The sequence below is a fragment of the Cyphomyrmex costatus genome, unplaced genomic scaffold, assembly GCF_001594065.2.
Source record: "Cyphomyrmex costatus isolate MS0001 unplaced genomic scaffold, Ccosl1.0 scaffold14, whole genome shotgun sequence".
Taxonomy (NCBI): domain Eukaryota; kingdom Metazoa; phylum Arthropoda; class Insecta; order Hymenoptera; family Formicidae; genus Cyphomyrmex; species Cyphomyrmex costatus.
The window spans coordinates 1264060-1283959 of record NW_017275390.1 but is presented as its reverse complement, the minus strand read 5'-3'; the positions used below and the strand labels follow the sequence as shown (position 1 = coordinate 1283959).

The 19900-nt window shown below is 29.5% G+C and overlaps 1 protein-coding gene across 1 annotated transcript in view; it reads left to right on the top strand.

Annotated features, from left to right (window-relative positions):
• Positions 1–19900, top strand: part of DCX-EMAP (Doublecortin-domain-containing echinoderm-microtubule-associated protein) — a 24055-nt gene that overhangs the window by 1767 nt on the left and 2388 nt on the right. The window contains exons 3-12 of the mRNA XM_018551335.1: positions 800–977; positions 13180–13419; positions 14029–14145; positions 15984–16215; positions 16517–16812; positions 17188–17352; positions 17608–17703; positions 17799–17936; positions 18565–18825; positions 19467–19724. Coding sequence (XP_018406837.1) covers positions 800–977; positions 13180–13419; positions 14029–14145; positions 15984–16215; positions 16517–16812; positions 17188–17352; positions 17608–17703; positions 17799–17936; positions 18565–18825; positions 19467–19724 — 1981 coding nt within the window. The remainder of the gene's footprint in view (positions 1–799; positions 978–13179; positions 13420–14028; positions 14146–15983; positions 16216–16516; positions 16813–17187; positions 17353–17607; positions 17704–17798; positions 17937–18564; positions 18826–19466; positions 19725–19900) is intronic.

Genomic DNA, 19900 nt, shown 5'->3' with positions numbered 1-19900 from the left:
CACACACACACACACACACACACACACACACCACACACACCACACACACACACACACATTAATTTAATAACTTGTAAACAATAATGCTTGTGTAAAACACAATGAAACATATATTATTAAAATATTTTTAAACATTTTCAATAAATCTCTAAAGCATACATATTTTTAAAATGTTATTCAATAATATTATATTGCATCAATCGCATATACATACAATTATGCCATTTTAATAACATTGTCTATAATTAAACAGAAGATATTAAGAATTATTTTGAGAAACTAAATTTCTTTTTTAAAATTTTTTGGAAAAGTGGCGAAAGATGTATGAAAAAATTTTGAAAAATGCGTATAGATGGAGATAGATGTCTTTTCTAATCAATACATTTATTTATTTAACTAGCATCTTAACTATTTTAATTAAAAAGTTATAAAAATGCTGTCGTGAGTTATAACCGAAAAATATTAACATAATTGCATTGCCATGAAAGGGTTCTGTTCTTAAAAAGATAACATTAATTTAGACAAGTGAACTGCATTTTGATATAAATAAATTTTGTTCAAACGTGTTTAATTGTCAAATTATGGTCTGAATTACAGTTTAAAACATACCTTATGTTTTATACATTATCTTTGTAGCGTTGATTAAAGTTTTCATTCTTATTACTCTTTTATTTACAGTAATAATCAATAGTTTTAATAATAAGCGAAAATTCATTCAAAATCAAAAGATTTTAAAAGAATACAATTGTTCGAATTTGCTTTATACAATATTACTTTAGCAAATATTGAATATTTTTAGATTCAAACCTGGCCGTGACATTGGTTCTTTGGAGGCTCTATTGGATAGATTATCCCTTCGGATGGACCTGCCAAGAGGAGCGCGCCACATTTTCTCGATGGACGGTGATCGGAAGATTAATCTTGATGAACTCGAGGATGGTGCCTCTTACGTAGTGTCCAGCTATAAAACTTTCAAGGTAAGAAATCTTCGATGCATCACAAGAGTTCGATTATTGCAAAGAAGATACAATAGATTGAAGAAAAATTATTTGTCCAAATCATATGTACATATATATCGTATTTTAAAGATAAAATTGAATCAACGTAATCTAGGATTTATTTATAATATTTTGATTACAACATATTTGTGTTTATTTAAAATTATTAATTTTACACTTTGCTTAAATAAATAATATATGAGCGTAAATTTTTTAAATAAAATAAATACGATTGATAGTTTATGTTATCTCGATAAGAACGCGATTTCATAGATAGCGAAAGTATGTGTTAATCACGCTCGATTAAAGCTCTAGTTGGTAACAAGTAACAACCTCGATACTCGTGAACTTGACTGACGTTGTAAACACGTCTTCAAAGCACGATCGGCTTCATCGTGCTATAAATGTAAACATGCTAGCATCTTTTTTGTTTCGACCATTATTCACAACGCATGAAAAATGATACATTTTAATGACAAATATAAAAATATGTTTAACTTTTGTAGTTTTTAAATCTTTATTGTTTTATCTTTTATGAAATTATGAAAAAAATATTATCAACGTTAGTAATACAATATTAGTAAAAATTAATCTATAATAATAATACTACTTATATATTAGAAAAAAATAAAATACGGAATAAAAACAAAGATATATCATATTTTTTTTTTTCTATAATACACGTAAAGGGAGTATTGGGGAATATAACAAAGATTGAAGGAAAAACATTGAACTTTCCTGTGTTCTTAATTCTTATTCGGATCATACTTAATACAAATAATCAATTATATTAGTCTACAAATTTTTATATTTTTGGATTATTGTCTAAAAAAACCTTTATCAGTTCCTTTTGTTTTTTAAACATACTAAATATGAATTAATTTTTTAAATTTCAAATTCCTGTATCGCAAAAATAAAAAAATCATCCTAAAACGAAACAAAATGCATTTTAAAATTAAAAATTAATATTTTCGTGAGTTAATACTTTATTTATTAACGACATTTCGAAAAAAAATTTTCTATCAGTGCTACGATTTAATAATAACTTTCAAAATTGTTGTTTTTTATTCTTTGACGCTATTTTTCTCATCATTGTGATGTGACAGCCACATTTGAAAAACAGATTCCTGTTCAACAAGCAAAAATACATTAAAAATAGCTAACATTGTTAAAACAATTTTTTTACAGTGCTATTACATATTGTTACGATCGTTATCGTAAAGTTATTTATGATTAACATTTCGAAATAAGCGTTGGGACACACTTACATATTTATAAGCGTGTACAAACACGCACGAACGCATTTTGTACAAAAGCCATAAAGAACTATAAAAGAGTAAGAAACGTAACTACTAATATTGCAATAGAGTTTAGTATTGTTGCTACAAATGTGTCGGAATATAAAATTTTTAAGTAACTTTTAAGGAGACGCGATATAATAACGATTTGTAAGAATGCTTAATCGTAATACTAATGATGATGATGACGACGACGAAGGGGACGTCGCGTCGTGTGTATCTGGCCCAGATCAGCTTCCTAAAGCAGGCCACACGCAACGCAAAATTATATTTGCGCGAGAACAGGGAGCGCTCCTTTCTCCTTCTCTTCTTAGTATCGAAACAATACAAATTTTAATATCTTATTTCATCTTGTCTCAAGATTTTACAGTACTATTTATTTACAATCGTATAATTTCTACATAGTAATATAATTTTATAGAAAAAAAAACTCAATTAAAAACGTTTCTCATCATCTGATTGCTTGTCTGATTTATTGATGCAATGGATGAGAAGCAATTTTATTTTGTCTACGTCATTGCCGTCATTGGGCATTATGGTTCACACCCTTCCTTTAGTTCAGAGGTGTGACCAATTTAACTCGTTATGTATTACGATGCACCTTGATGCAATTACGATCCAGTTACTTTGATCGGCAGCCATGCATATGCAGGATTATTCTTTAATTCGACAAAGTGACTGAAGCTTATTGTAATGCATGACTCTTGCATTAAACAACTGGGCTTTGCATACTGATTGGCCTTAATTAATCAGATCAGTATTCTCAAATATGTAATCCACTTTAATTAATGAGAACAAAACAAAGAAGGAAAAGGCAATTTAAATATTCAAGATCATTATTTAAGATAAAATATTATTTTTCCATATTAATTTTCTCAATTTTTAAGTAATTTACAAAAAACAAAGTATACGTAAATATTTCATTTTAATAATTATAATACAAAATTGGACCGATGATAATTTATAAATATAGTAAGAGGAATATATTATAAAAGTGACTTTAAAGCGTCACTTGGTGATCGTGATCGAATGGTGATGTGAGTTTGCACAGAATAGTCACGTGTATTTCTTCTCAGAGATTCCCTCCTTTTTCTTTTTTCCTCTTTTCCTTCCTCTTATTCTTTTCTACATTTGCCTTCATTTTCTTTCTTTCTCTCTTTTTACCTTAATTTCAAAACCATTTCTGTCATTATTTTTCACTCCCGCGATTTATAAAATAAATTTTTATTAAACAGAATGATTCTTTTAGAATATCTTTTTCATGACATTTTTTTTCCTTCTCGCTACATAATGATATACAAAAAAACCTAGATACATGTAATTCTATATATATTATCATTAGATGTGGTCTCTTTGCTTCGAAGCATTTGATTGACTAACTTGAAGAAAGAAACTTCACTTTCACTAATTGACTAATCAAAAAATACTTTGAAGCATTTATATGGTACAAAGGACCGTAGCCAGTATATCGCACTTCTACTTCTGCCAACTTTTAATCTAATTTAAAGACTAAAAGTTAACTTTTTCTTATCAGAAAGAAAGTTCAGAATCAGAAAGAAATTTTTCTGTTTTATTTTTTTAAACATTGAAAATGACCTAATAAAGGTCGAAACGTCTGTTTTCAAATTTTATTAAACTTTATATATATTTTTAACTAATGACATTTTATATTTACTAACACCTTTATATATTAACGAATGTTGACTCGTAGCCCTGTGTGTGTGTGTTGTGTGTGTGTGTGTGTGTTGTGTGTGTTGTTTAATTATTTTTTATTTTTTTACTTTACTTTAAATTTTTAATGCCAGACATATGTCATTAAGTCTTAAAGTTTGTCAAATATTATTTAAAACTAATTAATCTATTATTATCAGTATATAGTTTGAAATTTGATTCAATAAATTAAATTTTATATAAATAATTACTAAAAGAAATTGAGGAACACATTTTCAAAATGCATTTTATCCAAAATTTATAATTTTTAGAAAATGAGAAAAACAGAAACTATACGCACAAAAGAAAACTATGTAGTTTAGAAAATGTCAATTAGTAGGATGTGATGTATTGAACAAAATTGCTGTAAACAATTGCTGAAAATGTTAAACAAATACACGTGTTTGTCTCTAGTTAAAAAATATAATGCACTTCGAAATGTCTGTATTTTTCAGTACATAATTTGATGATAACAAAATATTTTCTGAACATCTCAGAGTAGCTTATATAACATGAATTTTTTTACTGAACACTACGCCATTTCTAACTAAAAAAAAAATGAAATTTTGAACAAAACGTATTTTAAAAGTCTGCTCCTCAGTTACTAAAAGCGATATAGGTACAAAAACCGTGAGAGGTTTCTTCAGAGCCACTTCTTAATACGTTGCGCCAAATAATATCGGCCTGTTTTCCATTTCCATCATTTCTGACACCCTAACATGTTATATTATACAGTACCGCGCGATAAAGATTCGTGTCATTAATTAGATTTTTATTATATGTTCGTTCACCTTCGTTCTCTTTTCTTAACATAAATTGCGTGTTTGTTCCTCGCGTTGCTTGCCACGCTATTGGTGACCTAATTACATATTACCAACAAGAAGTTACTATTGCGTCGTGTACGCCATATGCACAATCCTTGAAACGTAATGTATGTACACAATCCCTGCAACTGTATAAATAATGGAATTTTTTTTCAAGTACACTGAAAGCTCTGTATTCATACAGATTACGTTCCACACATCATAATTTTCAATACTTTCTTAATAATTATATAGAAGACTGTTGATAAAATAGAAATAACGATTTTATTTTCCCAAATTATGAATTTTCCTTGATTCTTCGATGATTTCATAATAGCGACCAATTCGATTTTCTTAGTCAGAACAGCTAAGAACGCATGAATCACGGAGTAGTAAGTGGGAGGTAGGAAGAGAGGGGCAATTCCTACTTCCGTTAAGAAGGCTGTTGTAGAGGGTGGCAAGAGAATGGGGGAGAGACCGTATCTCATTGACCGTTGGTCAACCGGCCTCTTGGGATCAATAAACACCAAGTTCTCTTTGCTTGGTTTACGTTCGAGAACACCGCTTTTAAAGATTCAAAGTAATCTTAAAGTTCAGGTCATTGCTCCTGAAAAATGTTATCTTGTCGCGCAATTGTTCTCTTATCCCTTGCTTTTCTTTTCTCTCGAGGATTTTATTTTCGCATTTTTTAAAATTTATCTTTATTGCGATCACACGTAAATATTATACGTAATTTTTTCTGTCTCTTCTATACGGATGTATATAGCCATTTATTTATTCGTGCGCAGACCGAACGACAGTCCCAGCATTGATATCACCATAATCGATTGCTTGCTGTAGTTCATGTCACCAAGATAGCACGGAAATAAAAAAGAAATGCGATAAGTGCGTATAATATATAGGGTATAACTGTTTTCATTAACGCTCATTAGATATATTTTTCTTTTTAGCTAGACTTCTTATCATTCGCAATCGCAACTTTATCGAGCGAAAGCTGACGAGTACCCTTACTCTAGCTATTATTTTCTTCAGCGAATTATTTTTCTGTAATCGCTATGGCACGTTTTGAATCACGAGACCTTGCTATCGTCACGCAACATATATGAGCTAGTTCTTCATTTCTTCATATTGCAAGGATACTCCGCTTTAAATTAAAAACAAGCGGAGGAATTAGATGTAGTGGAAAAATTGTTTGATGAAATCATGATGTAAATTTTCCTCTGAAACGATTGTATGTGATTTATCAATACCACACACAATTGAGACGAATTGTCGGTTTTCATTATATTGTATTGCTTGCTTGAAAGATTTTAAAAAGGGTTAATTCTCAGTTAAAAATTTTTTTTCAATTATAAATGAATAATAAATGAAAAATTTGTAATTATAATATAATAAATAAAGAAAAATAATGTAAAACACTCTCTTTAAAAATATGTAAAGTAATAAAGATTATATATAACTCTTGCGTGAATGATTATAAAGTATGTATATAGAAATTAAGATATAGTAATGCTTTATTGTGAAATGAAATGACGAAATAATTAATGATATATAATAATTTTTTATTTGTGTTTTAAAAAATAGCCTTCAATCTGAACGCATCTATTTTACAAGATATATCTTTTTTACGAAAAATGCGCAGCTCATAAAATGATTTATTCTATGTTTTTCCCAGTGAGAAATGACAATGAAATCGACGTCGAATCGACATTAATTCGGTGTCGATTCCATTGTCATTTCTCACTGGGTTTACTTGTTTCTCTACAAGAAATTACTTTTTCTGATTATACATAATTGATTATACATAATTTATCAAACAGTTTCGTATAAATATTTCATTATATGTCGTTGTCGTTATCTTTTCTAAATTTAAGAATGTATTCTCGATCTATCGAGAAATCTAAGAAATTCTTGAGCATTGAGTTTGGCATTAAGAGGTTTATCGGAAAGATTTATTGTCGTGACTTATCAACTGCGCTATTTTTTCTAATCTTTTTTTGGAATTATAATCAACTCAGACGACATTGCACGCGATTGTCGCAATTATATTATAATTTTATACGTATTGTATACACGAGAATATGATGGAAAAATGTTAATTGCGACAAAAAATTAATACAATATCTTATATAGAAAGAAAAATTAAATACAATGAAATTTATATGCAATCAGGAAACTTTTGTATATATATGTGCAGTGAATAAAGATGAAATACTAATGACCTGAGCTAGGAGTTAAAGTATTATATCAATATAGGACAGCTTAACGGAAGGGTTGGTCTGCGTGAGAATGAAGTGGCGAGCTGACCTTCATTCTGTACGCGAATACGTTTCAACTATTATACGCTCGTAACCTTGTATTGAGAATACTGTATTATATAGTATAAAATTGTACGAAAATATGAGTTGCTGATCAACTGACAATTATCTTTGTGATAATTGTTGTACAATAGCTTGCATTAATTTAGAAAAATATATAAAAGATAAATTAAATATGAGTAAATGCTCATAAAATTTAGATACCTAGGTATTTGTGTGCGTATGTATGTGAAATTTATTACATATATATATATATATTTAAGAATAATGGATAAACATTTCAACTTTCAACCCGCATTTTTAAATGCTTATGTATCCAAGGATTGCGATTATCTATATTTCAATAATATGACATCGAATTCTTTGTAGACATAAAAGCATGTTAATTGTTCACTACATTCTCTATTTATTTTATTATTAATTAAAATATTGCTGATTTATTGCGACATAAATTTTACGACATTCCAGTATTATTACTGCACGAGGAATCTATTTACGTTGACTGTATATATTTTGATATTTGTACAACAATCTCATCTTTACACAATGTGTGAATGCGATTAAGAAATTTATGCGTATAAAATTTGTGTTTAAACATATAAAAAAACAAAAAATATATTATATGTATAACATATAAAATTATTAATTTTGTTAAAATAAAACGGTAAATATAACTATTTAATTTTACTTTTAAAAAATTTAATAATATATTTCCAAATACTTAAGGAAGACTCTCTCTCTTTGGGAGAACATTATATTCTCTTTACTGCATAATTTTTAATACTAGAAAAATTACGATATAAAAAGTGTTTCATATAAATGACTGATCTTCCGTGGGATAGTAATGGGATAGTAAGCGTGTTTTGAAGTCATAATTCAGCTTATTGGACTATTAGTCTCGTTAGCTCTTTTTTTATTTTCGAGATCTACTTTTAATATTAGAGTCTTATGCAGCTAATCAAGTTAAGTGCTTTAATATATAGGCTGAATTTCCTGAGAAATCAAGTTTTTTTTCATAAGAGATTTATCAGGAAGGCGTGGGCGTTCTTAATTTCCGCGGATGCTTTTATCGCCTTTTATCGAAACAAGCATGAACCTCAATAAAACTTCTATCATCCAAACTAACAAGAGGCAAAACGGTCCCTATTGATCGTTTATTAAGAATAATCAAAACATATGTGATTACTATTGCTTATCTCCCCGATATATTGAAATTTATATATAAAATGGATAGATTTGATAGTTTAGTTTAAAAAAAATTGTACGTGCACGCTCTTACAAATAATACATTACAAGTATGTAATTATATGCACACAAAAAGAATTATTTCTTAAAATTTATTCTGAAAATATGGTAATCGTGGGGCAACACATTATATTTCGAAGAATTTATATGAATCTCTCACATTCATTAATAAAACTACAATAAAATATAAAATAAGTTCGATTAATTTTACTGAAATGCATGTAAAAATCTTTAAAATAATATATATTGTACCTTAACTACTATATATTTTCAGAGTAAATTTTAAGAACTAATTCTTTCACATATATGTATGTGTGTGTATTCTTCGTGCAGTAATATTAATTCAATTCAATATACTTCTACTAGAAACTAATTTTAAAACACTAAATGTTCCATATTGTCAAAAATTTTTGATTAAATTTTTACAGATATATTAAATTAATTAATTGAATAATTTCATTTTCTCTTTTTGATTGTTATTGTAATAAATGATACAATAAAGATTATAAAAAATTTTGGCTCAAATTATATGAGTATGTGTATTTTATATATAAAATCGTAAGTTTGAGTTAAAATTGTTTATAATTTCTATTGTGTTATTTTTTATTCATGATAAAAATCAGAGAGAAGAAGGGAAATGAAATTTAAAAAAAATATCTGCAAAGATGTAAAATATTTAAACACTAGAATAATTCAAGACTACTTTATATATATAATATATTACATGTATTACAATTAAATTACACAATGTTATTCAATTGATGTATAAATGACAGCAAGGCAAGCTCATATGTTCATTAAAAGTGATGAATAACCGTGAAAAGGGTGTTGCATATTCCTTTAATTTCAGTAGTATCAGCATACTGAATTGAATTAATATTGCTACGCGGAGAATTAAGAGGGGTGGAAGAGGAGGTGAAGGGTTAGGGGATGGTCGTCCTTGAGCGACGGCAGCCCTTCATAAGGTATGGTAACGTAAGGTGGAGAAGTGTGGTAGGGGATGTTGCAGCACCCTAGTTCTTCAATACAACTATCCCACCTCTTACTTGCCCCAGTAGTCGTCCATTGAACACTGTCGCGGTTGTATCAATGTGTTCCGTCCGTATTTGAAAGAAAGACAGCAATTGTGTCACGCAATTCAAGATTGACGAAAAGATAATTGTCACGGACTTTCACGCCAAATCTCATCATTGAAACTTTTTATTGTCGATTGGTGAATTTGATATCAAAATCAATGTGAACGCCTCTTTTCAGTAAAACGTAATAAAAAACCGCGATCTTTTATTATTATTTTTTTTTAGCTTCTCCAATTTCTTCTAATATTCTCGATTCTCGATGAAAAAACACCGATGATATCATAATTATAAAAGAGTGTTAAGAACTGAAATTAAGATTGTATTACGATTGAAGATTGAGAATTTTCAAGAACGTAACGTGAGCAGTGAAATGATGGAAGTTTACCTAAAGTTGCGATCGTAATCAAAGCAATCTTTCACTCGTTCGATCGTTTTCTGCCTATAAAACATTTGTCTTAACGTATTTGTTCAGTGTGTCTCTTTGTTTAGTTTTTTCCAATATTCATAATAGAAATTTATTTTTGATACTTGCAAAGTATCGTTAATATTGAAGAATTAATATTCTTCAAAAACCATAAAATAAATTATGAAATGCTAATTTTTTGGATTATGTGAATTTGTATATCGTGCGTTTGATATTGAATGTGACAAAAGTGAAGTGAATCTTCAAAGGTTGTAAGGAGTCAATTGAGATTCACAATTGAGCCTGCAAGTTTGTCTTCGTCCCAGTCGGACGATTCGGAGCCGAATTTGGCTAGACAAGAAATAGAGGACTACTACAGCGATTCGGAGACTGAATATTACAGTCGAGACTTAAGTTGTTGGTCAGACAGTTTTGTTGTGTTAATGAGTGATTCCTTCGAAGTAATATCGCTGCCGGCCGACATGATACAGGTCTGAATATTTATGCGACATTTATTGAATTTACTAAAATATTTTAAAAGAAACTTTAAATTTTAATCTAAAACATACATATAATGTTCTTTTATTAAGAATAATCAAAACATATGTGATTACTATTGCTTATCTCCCCGATATATTGAAATTTATATATAAAATGGATAGATTTGATAGTTTAGTTTAAAAAAAATTGTACGTGCACGCTCTTACAAATAATACATTACAAGTATGTAATTATATGCACACAAAAAGAATTATTTCTTAAAATTTATTCTGAAAATATGGTAATCGTGGGGCAACACATTATATTTCGAAGAATTTATATGAATCTCTCACATTCATTAATAAAACTACAATAAAATATAAAATAAGTTCGATTAATTTTACTGAAATGCATGTAAAAATCTTTAAAATAATATATATTGTACCTTAACTACTATATATTTTCAGAGTAAATTTTAAGAACTAATTCTTTCACATATATGTATGTGTGTGTATTCTTCGTGCAGTAATATTAATTCAATTCAATATACTTCTACTAGAAACTAATTTTAAAACACTAAATGTTCCATATTGTCAAAAATTTTTGATTAAATTTTTACAGATATATTAAATTAATTAATTGAATAATTTCATTTTCTCTTTTTGATTGTTATTGTAATAAATGATACAATAAAGATTATAAAAAATTTTGGCTCAAATTATATGAGTATGTGTATTTTATATATAAAATCGTAAGTTTGAGTTAAAATTGTTTATAATTTCTATTGTGTTATTTTTTATTCATGATAAAAATCAGAGAGAAGAAGGGAAATGAAATTTAAAAAAAATATCTGCAAAGATGTAAAATATTTAAACACTAGAATAATTCAAGACTACTTTATATATATAATATATTACATGTATTACAATTAAATTACACAATGTTATTCAATTGATGTATAAATGACAGCAAGGCAAGCTCATATGTTCATTAAAAGTGATGAATAACCGTGAAAAGGGTGTTGCATATTCCTTTAATTTCAGTAGTATCAGCATACTGAATTGAATTAATATTGCTACGCGGAGAATTAAGAGGGGTGGAAGAGGAGGTGAAGGGTTAGGGGATGGTCGTCCTTGAGCGACGGCAGCCCTTCATAAGGTATGGTAACGTAAGGTGGAGAAGTGTGGTAGGGGATGTTGCAGCACCCTAGTTCTTCAATACAACTATCCCACCTCTTACTTGCCCCAGTAGTCGTCCATTGAACACTGTCGCGGTTGTATCAATGTGTTCCGTCCGTATTTGAAAGAAAGACAGCAATTGTGTCACGCAATTCAAGATTGACGAAAAGATAATTGTCACGGACTTTCACGCCAAATCTCATCATTGAAACTTTTTATTGTCGATTGGTGAATTTGATATCAAAATCAATGTGAACGCCTCTTTTCAGTAAAACGTAATAAAAAACCGCGATCTTTTATTATTATTTTTTTTTAGCTTCTCCAATTTCTTCTAATATTCTCGATTCTCGATGAAAAAACACCGATGATATCATAATTATAAAAGAGTGTTAAGAACTGAAATTAAGATTGTATTACGATTGAAGATTGAGAATTTTCAAGAACGTAACGTGAGCAGTGAAATGATGGAAGTTTACCTAAAGTTGCGATCGTAATCAAAGCAATCTTTCACTCGTTCGATCGTTTTCTGCCTATAAAACATTTGTCTTAACGTATTTGTTCAGTGTGTCTCTTTGTTTAGTTTTTTCCAATATTCATAATAGAAATTTATTTTTGATACTTGCAAAGTATCGTTAATATTGAAGAATTAATATTCTTCAAAAACCATAAAATAAATTATGAAATGCTAATTTTTTGGATTATGTGAATTTGTATATCGTGCGTTTGATATTGAATGTGACAAAAGTGAAGTGAATCTTCAAAGGTTGTAAGGAGTCAATTGAGATTCACAATTGAGCCTGCAAGTTTGTCTTCGTCCCAGTCGGACGATTCGGAGCCGAATTTGGCTAGACAAGAAATAGAGGACTACTACAGCGATTCGGAGACTGAATATTACAGTCGAGACTTAAGTTGTTGGTCAGACAGTTTTGTTGTGTTAATGAGTGATTCCTTCGAAGTAATATCGCTGCCGGCCGACATGATACAGGTCTGAATATTTATGCGACATTTATTGAATTTACTAAAATATTTTAAAAGAAACTTTAAATTTTAATCTAAAACATACATATAATGTTCAGAAATAATATGAAATATATAATGTATAAAGAAAAAAATAAAAAATATTTTATTTTATACTTTTTTAAGAATTTAAAATTGATGATATCACGAATACACTAAAAATGTATACCATACTAAAATAATCTTACTATCTAATTTGTTTCAATATTATGTTGTATAAAATATCTTTAAAAAATAACTGACAGTAAAATACATAATAATGATAATAGGGGTGTTATTATTATGTATTTTACTGTCAATTACTTAGAGTTATAGTATACATTATACATACTGTATAACGTATACTATAATTTTAAAAACAAAATTAAAATGTATTTAGAAAATTCGAATATCTAATCGTTTTAGTATCGTAATTCTTTACAATTTTAAGATGCTTCGTCGATGCTGCAGTCAACGTAAATTCAAAGAACATTGTTATAATTTCGCACTTAACAATGTAACTGTTATGTAACATCATGTTATGTTACATTTATATCGTTGAGAGCGAAATTATAATATTAATGTTATGTTTCTTTGAATTTATGACATCTGGGAAGCATCTCAAAAAGGTGAAGAATTTATTGCGAAAAATAATTAAAAATTTTCCATGTCAGCCGGCCAGCTACGGAAAGAAAAACAACACCTGGTACACTAGTCCTGCAGGTGGTGGAGGTAGTAGGAGCAGTACCACTGGGACCGTAAGTGGGGTTGGAGGGTGGCAAAGTAGACCGCCAGCGGTACCGAGCCTTAGCCGGAAAGCTTCCATCACTGAAGAAGCGCCACCCCCTGGTGGCGGAAAGCCATCATCGGGCCGTGTCATTCGTATTGTTAACAACCATGATCATACTGTTCAGGTAGGATGATTGAAAATTGTTAATTTATTACATATTGCGGCAAGATCGGCTGAGATATATCTATATACTAATCTACGCATTAATTCTTCTCTTAACTTTTATTAACTCTTCGTTCTGTTTTAAAAAACGAATACTTTCCTTAAATTAATTAAATAATATATATACATGTAAATAAATAATATGTGTTTTTTTATACATTAGAATTTTTGTCATTTAAATAATTTATTTCACTCTACGTATTTGTTAATATAAATTTGTGTTCTTTAATTATATTATATAATTTTTCTACTATACTATATACATTTATCTATTTAATTTTTACTTGCGCTTTTTAATTTTTTTAAAACTCTATTTTTATCTATATAAAATTAATTTCTTTAAAAAATACAATTTTTTATAAAAAAAAGATTTTTGAAGCATTTCAATCATACATTTTATTTAAATTGAGAAACAATTTCAATTAAATCAATTCAGCAATTGACAATATTACATTTTTTAAATAAATATTTTATTTTAATATCTTAAATAATTAGAAATTTTTTTGTTATTATGTTTATCAATGTAAGTTTTAAGGATATACAAATTTTAATGTAATTATTTTTTCGTCAGTGTCGAGTTCTGCTAAATCTTCGTACATCGCAACCATTCGAGGAGGTTTTAGAAGATCTTGGACAAGTATTGAAGATGAACGGGGCTAAGAGAATGTTTACTGTTTCAGGACAAGAGGTCAGTTATTATTCAAATATACTGTTGCAATCAATATTGTATAGATAAAAATATTAAAGCATAATACTTAAAACTTGATAAAATTACATATTCTTCTAATACATTTAAAATTTATTCTCTTCTGTCATAAAAAAAATTAGAATTTATTAAATTTTTTTGAATACAATTTTAATTTATAAATCTTTATTAAATTCTCGTATATTTATATATACAAAATTAATATGCCATTTTACGGTTGGTATTTGAAAAGAATCTAGAAAATGTCAGTGCGTGATTTGAAAGTGTAAAAAAGAAAAAAAGGCGTATGTAAATCTGAAGTATCAGCATTGTACTTGTAAAATCGACTTGGGTGCGACGTTAATCCATAAATATGCATGCCGGACTGCGAGGAGAAGCAAGACGGGAGTAAAACTCGAAGCATGACGATAACGGGGTCGGCCCTCGTTTGAGATTTTACGAAATGAGGTTGTTATTTGTACGTTCCATAAGTCATTTCTAAAAAATTCTTTGTTGTTATTACTTTCAAAAATTTTAATTTTATATACAATATACGCAATAAAATTATGAAAGCGAAGTATTTTGTTATATTATATATTTGGTTTAAAGTATAAGTATTCCGATAATTAAGTATGATATATTACATTAGAATAACATTATTTTTCTTTAGAAAAGTATTTTTTATAATTTTTGTCATTTTCCAGGCTGTTTTTTAAAAAATTCGAAAAGCCATAAACATATCTATACAATTTTTAAATCGGTTCTTATATCATAATATAAAACTGTTTATAAGATAAATTTATTTAAGGAGATAACAATAATTTTAATCTGTAATTGTGAATATATAATAGATTTATTTATTTAATCTAATCTGATCTAAATTGTCCTCCGTCTTTACGTTGTCAGAATAATCTGCATTTGTGATTTAAGCAAAAAACTTAATTTACAAAAAAGTCATAATTTTTTACTTTGCTTGAAGCTTTTTCACATCGCCGATATTCTCGTGCTCTAAAAGCTGTTGTATGCATTATTCTATGTGACACAGACTTATACTATATTAGTATTAAAATGTATCGTTCAAGAACTTACGACAAATGAAGTCGAAAAAGGAAAATTAATATCGAGCACTACGACTGAATTTTTGACATTGTAATAAATTACACGGTTATATATCTCTCACAGAAGGTGGTCGTCATGTAAGTGGAACGAACGTACCCCCACGTGTGTGTAAAAAGGTCAGAGATTCATCTTTTCAGGTCACGATCGTACATGAATTTCAAATGGGCCAATTTTCTTCATTAAATAGCACGTCATCGACCCTTCTCCTCTTTCTCTATCTTTCTTTTTTGTTTTTCTTTGTCTCTTTTTGTTTTTCTTTCTCTCTTTTTATATCTTATCTGATGTTCGAATTATAATATTTGTATGTATATATTATTAATTTCTTATTATACATACATTATTTAAGTATATATTATATTTAAACTTTAGTATATAATAAAATATTATATAATAAAATATTTAATTGCAATAAATCATTCATTGATATTTATCATAAATATAAGATTTCTTGCAAAGAAATTAAACATATTCAGTTCATAAAAGATTTATGTCATTTTAATACAATATGTAATACTACATAATCATCGAAAGAATATTTATTTTAAGAACATAGAGCGTAAAGATAACTCTTAGAATACTTTATTTTATACAGAACAAACCTGTGAGATTAAAAGAATGAATGCAATCTTATATCGAGTATTCGCATATTTTTCATAATTTGTTATAGTATCATAAAATATCCATCAAATAAAATTGCTCTACTCTTATACAATATGCCACAGGTGAGGAGTTTCTCGCAATTGCGGAACGAGTTTGCTGACGTAGATACATTTTATTTGGGTACCGGGTCGGCTCTTGTCATGGCTGGTGGTGTCACAACATCCCCGGTACGAAGATCACGATCACGTGGACCATCCACCGTCGTAGAAGAAGTTAGCCGTCAGAGAAGGGCTCGTAGCAAGAGCAGACCACGAGCTTTGTATGCTCCTGACCCTGAAGTTGTTCGAGTAAACGGTAAAAGTAACTAACGATCAGTTTTGATTACTTTAATCTTATTATTGGTCTTAAAATTGTATGTATACTCAAATTTAGTTTTTGAAAAATTTATTGAATAAAAAGTATATTTTCGCGGAATATATACGATCGACCAGAAAATAACAAAGTATTGCAAAATTTACTTAAGAGAGAGATTGAAATAGTGCAAGATATCTGCTTGATATTCTTAACGTTTTCGATCTTTCTCATATCTCTTTTTCTTTTTTATAAAGAGCATACTTTAACAATGAGATTAAAGACACACTTATATCGTCAGCAGATTACAGCGTCGTGGAAGTGCTACGTGAGGAACCAGCCAGGGTGACGATCAGAGGACTTAGACGATCGTTCTATCCTCCTTCTCATCTGCCTCCAGTTGATAATTCGCCACCTGAGAAAAAACTGCAGCTTGAGTGGGTCTACGGTTATCGAGGAACTGACACTCGCAAAAATCTTTGGGTTTTACCCAGTGGCGAATTATTGTATTACGTCGCGGCCGTAGCAATACTTTTCGATCGAGAAGAGAATGCGCAACGACACTACATTGGACACACAGAAGACATTATGTGTATGGAGGTAAGTAACATTTTGATTTCATAGTGTGCAAACAAAAGTGAACTAAGGAAATTGAATTCCCATAGAAATACTGCACCCTTGTATTAATTTGAGAAAGAGAGTGTTACGAGTATACGAAATTCTCTGCATGATGAAAGTGTTGAATCAATATAAGTTTGATTACATTTATCAAGACACGTATGTTTGCTATTTTATTTTTTATAAGATTGAGTTTATTTCTTCTTATTAATAATTAATAGTTACTATTAATACTTATATTAATAATAATTAATAATTATTATTAGTAACATTAATATTTACTGTCATTAAAGTCTGACAAACAATGTAATAATAACTTTTTTCAACACCAAAAAGAAAAACATGCTTCCATTTCAGGTTCATCCTAGCAGAGAACTTGTCGCGTCCGGCCAAAAGGCAGGCAGACATAGAAAAGCGCAGCCGCATGTTCGTATCTGGTCAACAGAAACTCTTCTCACTCTATACGTGTTTGGCATGACCGAATTTCAAATGGGCGTCTCAGCATTAGCATTTTCACAACTGGTAACTATATTTCATTTGGTTACAAGTAATGTTTAGTTAAATATTTATTTAGTTTGTTTTAATGTTTACTGAAACAATTGAAACAACGAAAGAATAAATTGCGAATAGTAATATACAATGTGCTTCAAACACACGTACTCAATTATTAACACATAATAAATAATAAATTAAAACATAGATTACACAGGGTGTCCAGAAATTCGAGGATAATTATATAAGAGACGTAAGTATTGTATTTATAATTTGATATTATAGAATGGCGGTAGTTACGTACTTGCCGTGGATTCTGGAAGAGAAGCTATACTTTCGGTGTGGCAATGGCAATGGGGTCACTTGTTAGGCAAAGTAGCAGTAAGTCCTGTGTCCTCTACTTTTCGTATTCTTTATTAACTTTTACTTGTTGAAAATTTATACTACATACGTATATTGTATTATTTATTGTATAGACCATGCAGGAAGACCTCACGGGTGCAGCATTTCATCCACTGGATGATAATCTCTTAATAACGCATGGGCGCGGCCATTTAACATTCTGGAATCGGCGAAAAGATGGTTTCTTCGAGCGAACTGATATCATTAAACCGGTAAGTATAATATAATATTAAATATGCAACTCTTATATGCTAGTAGTTTTAATATTTTACATTGTATTTGCATGCAACTTAATTCTCGGGCCCTGATTTTAATCAATGAGGGTACCTATTCAAATTTATATATTTCCCGCCGTATAGTCATATTGGAGCACCATCTTTAAGCTTTTAAACTGTAATTTAAATAGTTGGCGATTGCACTAATGTAATTAAAAAAAAAAAGTAGTAAAATGTCGTTCGAGAAGCAATATTTGAGGCATTGCCTTTTTTTGCTTTTCAATAAAAAAAATACTGCTGAAGCACAGGAAATGATTTGTTCGGCTTCGAAAGAGGATACTACTTTCTATACACTACTTGCAACTTTGATCTTCGTAATGTAAAACGTCCAGGACATAGCCAAAGAAAGTCAACGATGAGGAACAACTTTTGGAACAACAGAATTCCTGTCGCACACAATTAGAGCTCTCATAGAAACTCGGAGTAACCGAGTTTTATAAATTAATATCAAAGTTCAGAGAAAAAGGCCGAGAATTAAGCTGCGCACTTAATATGTGTATATCATTTTTATCGCAATTTAATAATCTAAAATGTTTACTATAAAAGTGATCTGATATATTTTCAGCCGTCCCGTACACACGTGACGAGCATCCAGTTCGAACAGGATGGCGACGTCGTCACGGCGGACAGTGATGGTTTTATCACGGTATACTCGGTGGATGCGGACGGGGCATATTTTGTACGAATGGAATTCGAAGCGCATAACAAGGGCATTAGCTCTCTCGTCATGTTATCGGAAGGCACGCTCCTCTCCGGCGGCGAAAAGGATAGGAAAATAGCTGCTTGGGACTCATTGCAGAATTATAAACGCATCACCGACACAAAGGTTGAACATTTTAAGCAATTTTTTAACTGTATGACACTTTTTAGTAAAGTTGGGAATGTTACTTTTTAAGTTACTTATGAGTTACTTTTTTTTAGTTGCCTCATATATTTGTTATAGAAATTGAGTACACACACAAAAAGTAATACAAAATTGAAGCAAATATGATAAAATATAATATAAAAAATAAAATACCCGAACTAATTCCACTCAATATCAAATCTCATTTTCATCGGTATTTAGTTTGTATAATTGCACTCAATTTCTATAATAAAAAGTAACTTGTAAGGTAACTTTCTCAATTCTGCTTTTTGGACATGTTATTGGGAACTGCTTATCGGATAATTTTTATTTTCTACTTTGTTTTTAATTCCCTCTTTTTCAGAGATCAAAAATACACAATTATTATTTATTATGTATAAATAACGAAGTAAGGTAAACTTAAGAAAATACCTTAATCGCTTATAGAAAAAAGGAAAATAAAAGCGGTTTAAGCCAAAATAATATTCTAATATTCTAATTCCAATTAATTATTTAAGTTTTCTGCTTAAAGTCTAATACACTAATAGTTTATAACTAATAACTCGGTGATTACTTAATGAGTAAGCTTTATTCAAATCGAGTTAATATTTTACGTTACACAGCTGCCAGAATCGGTAGGTGGAGTCCGCAGTATATATCCGCAACGTCCCGGTCGGAACGACGGAAACATTTATGTGGGAACTACGCGTAACAACATTCTTGAAGGTTCTCTACAAAGAAGGTTCAATCAAGTCGTATTCGGCCATGGCAGACAATTGTGGGGTTTGGCGGTTCATCCTGACGACGAGGTCTTTGCCACTGCCGGACACGATAAGAATATCGCTCTCTGGCGGAGACATAAGCTATTGTGGACCACACAAGTAAATTTCATGAAAACATTAATCTTACAATTTGTCAAATGTATAGTAGTGTGTCACATACGATTAATAACTCAAAATATGTACGAGAACAATTGCCACAGCAACGAAATAATTTTAAAAGCTGCACATGATATTTTGTATTCAAAATGATCATTAAGTTTATTATAATATCTATA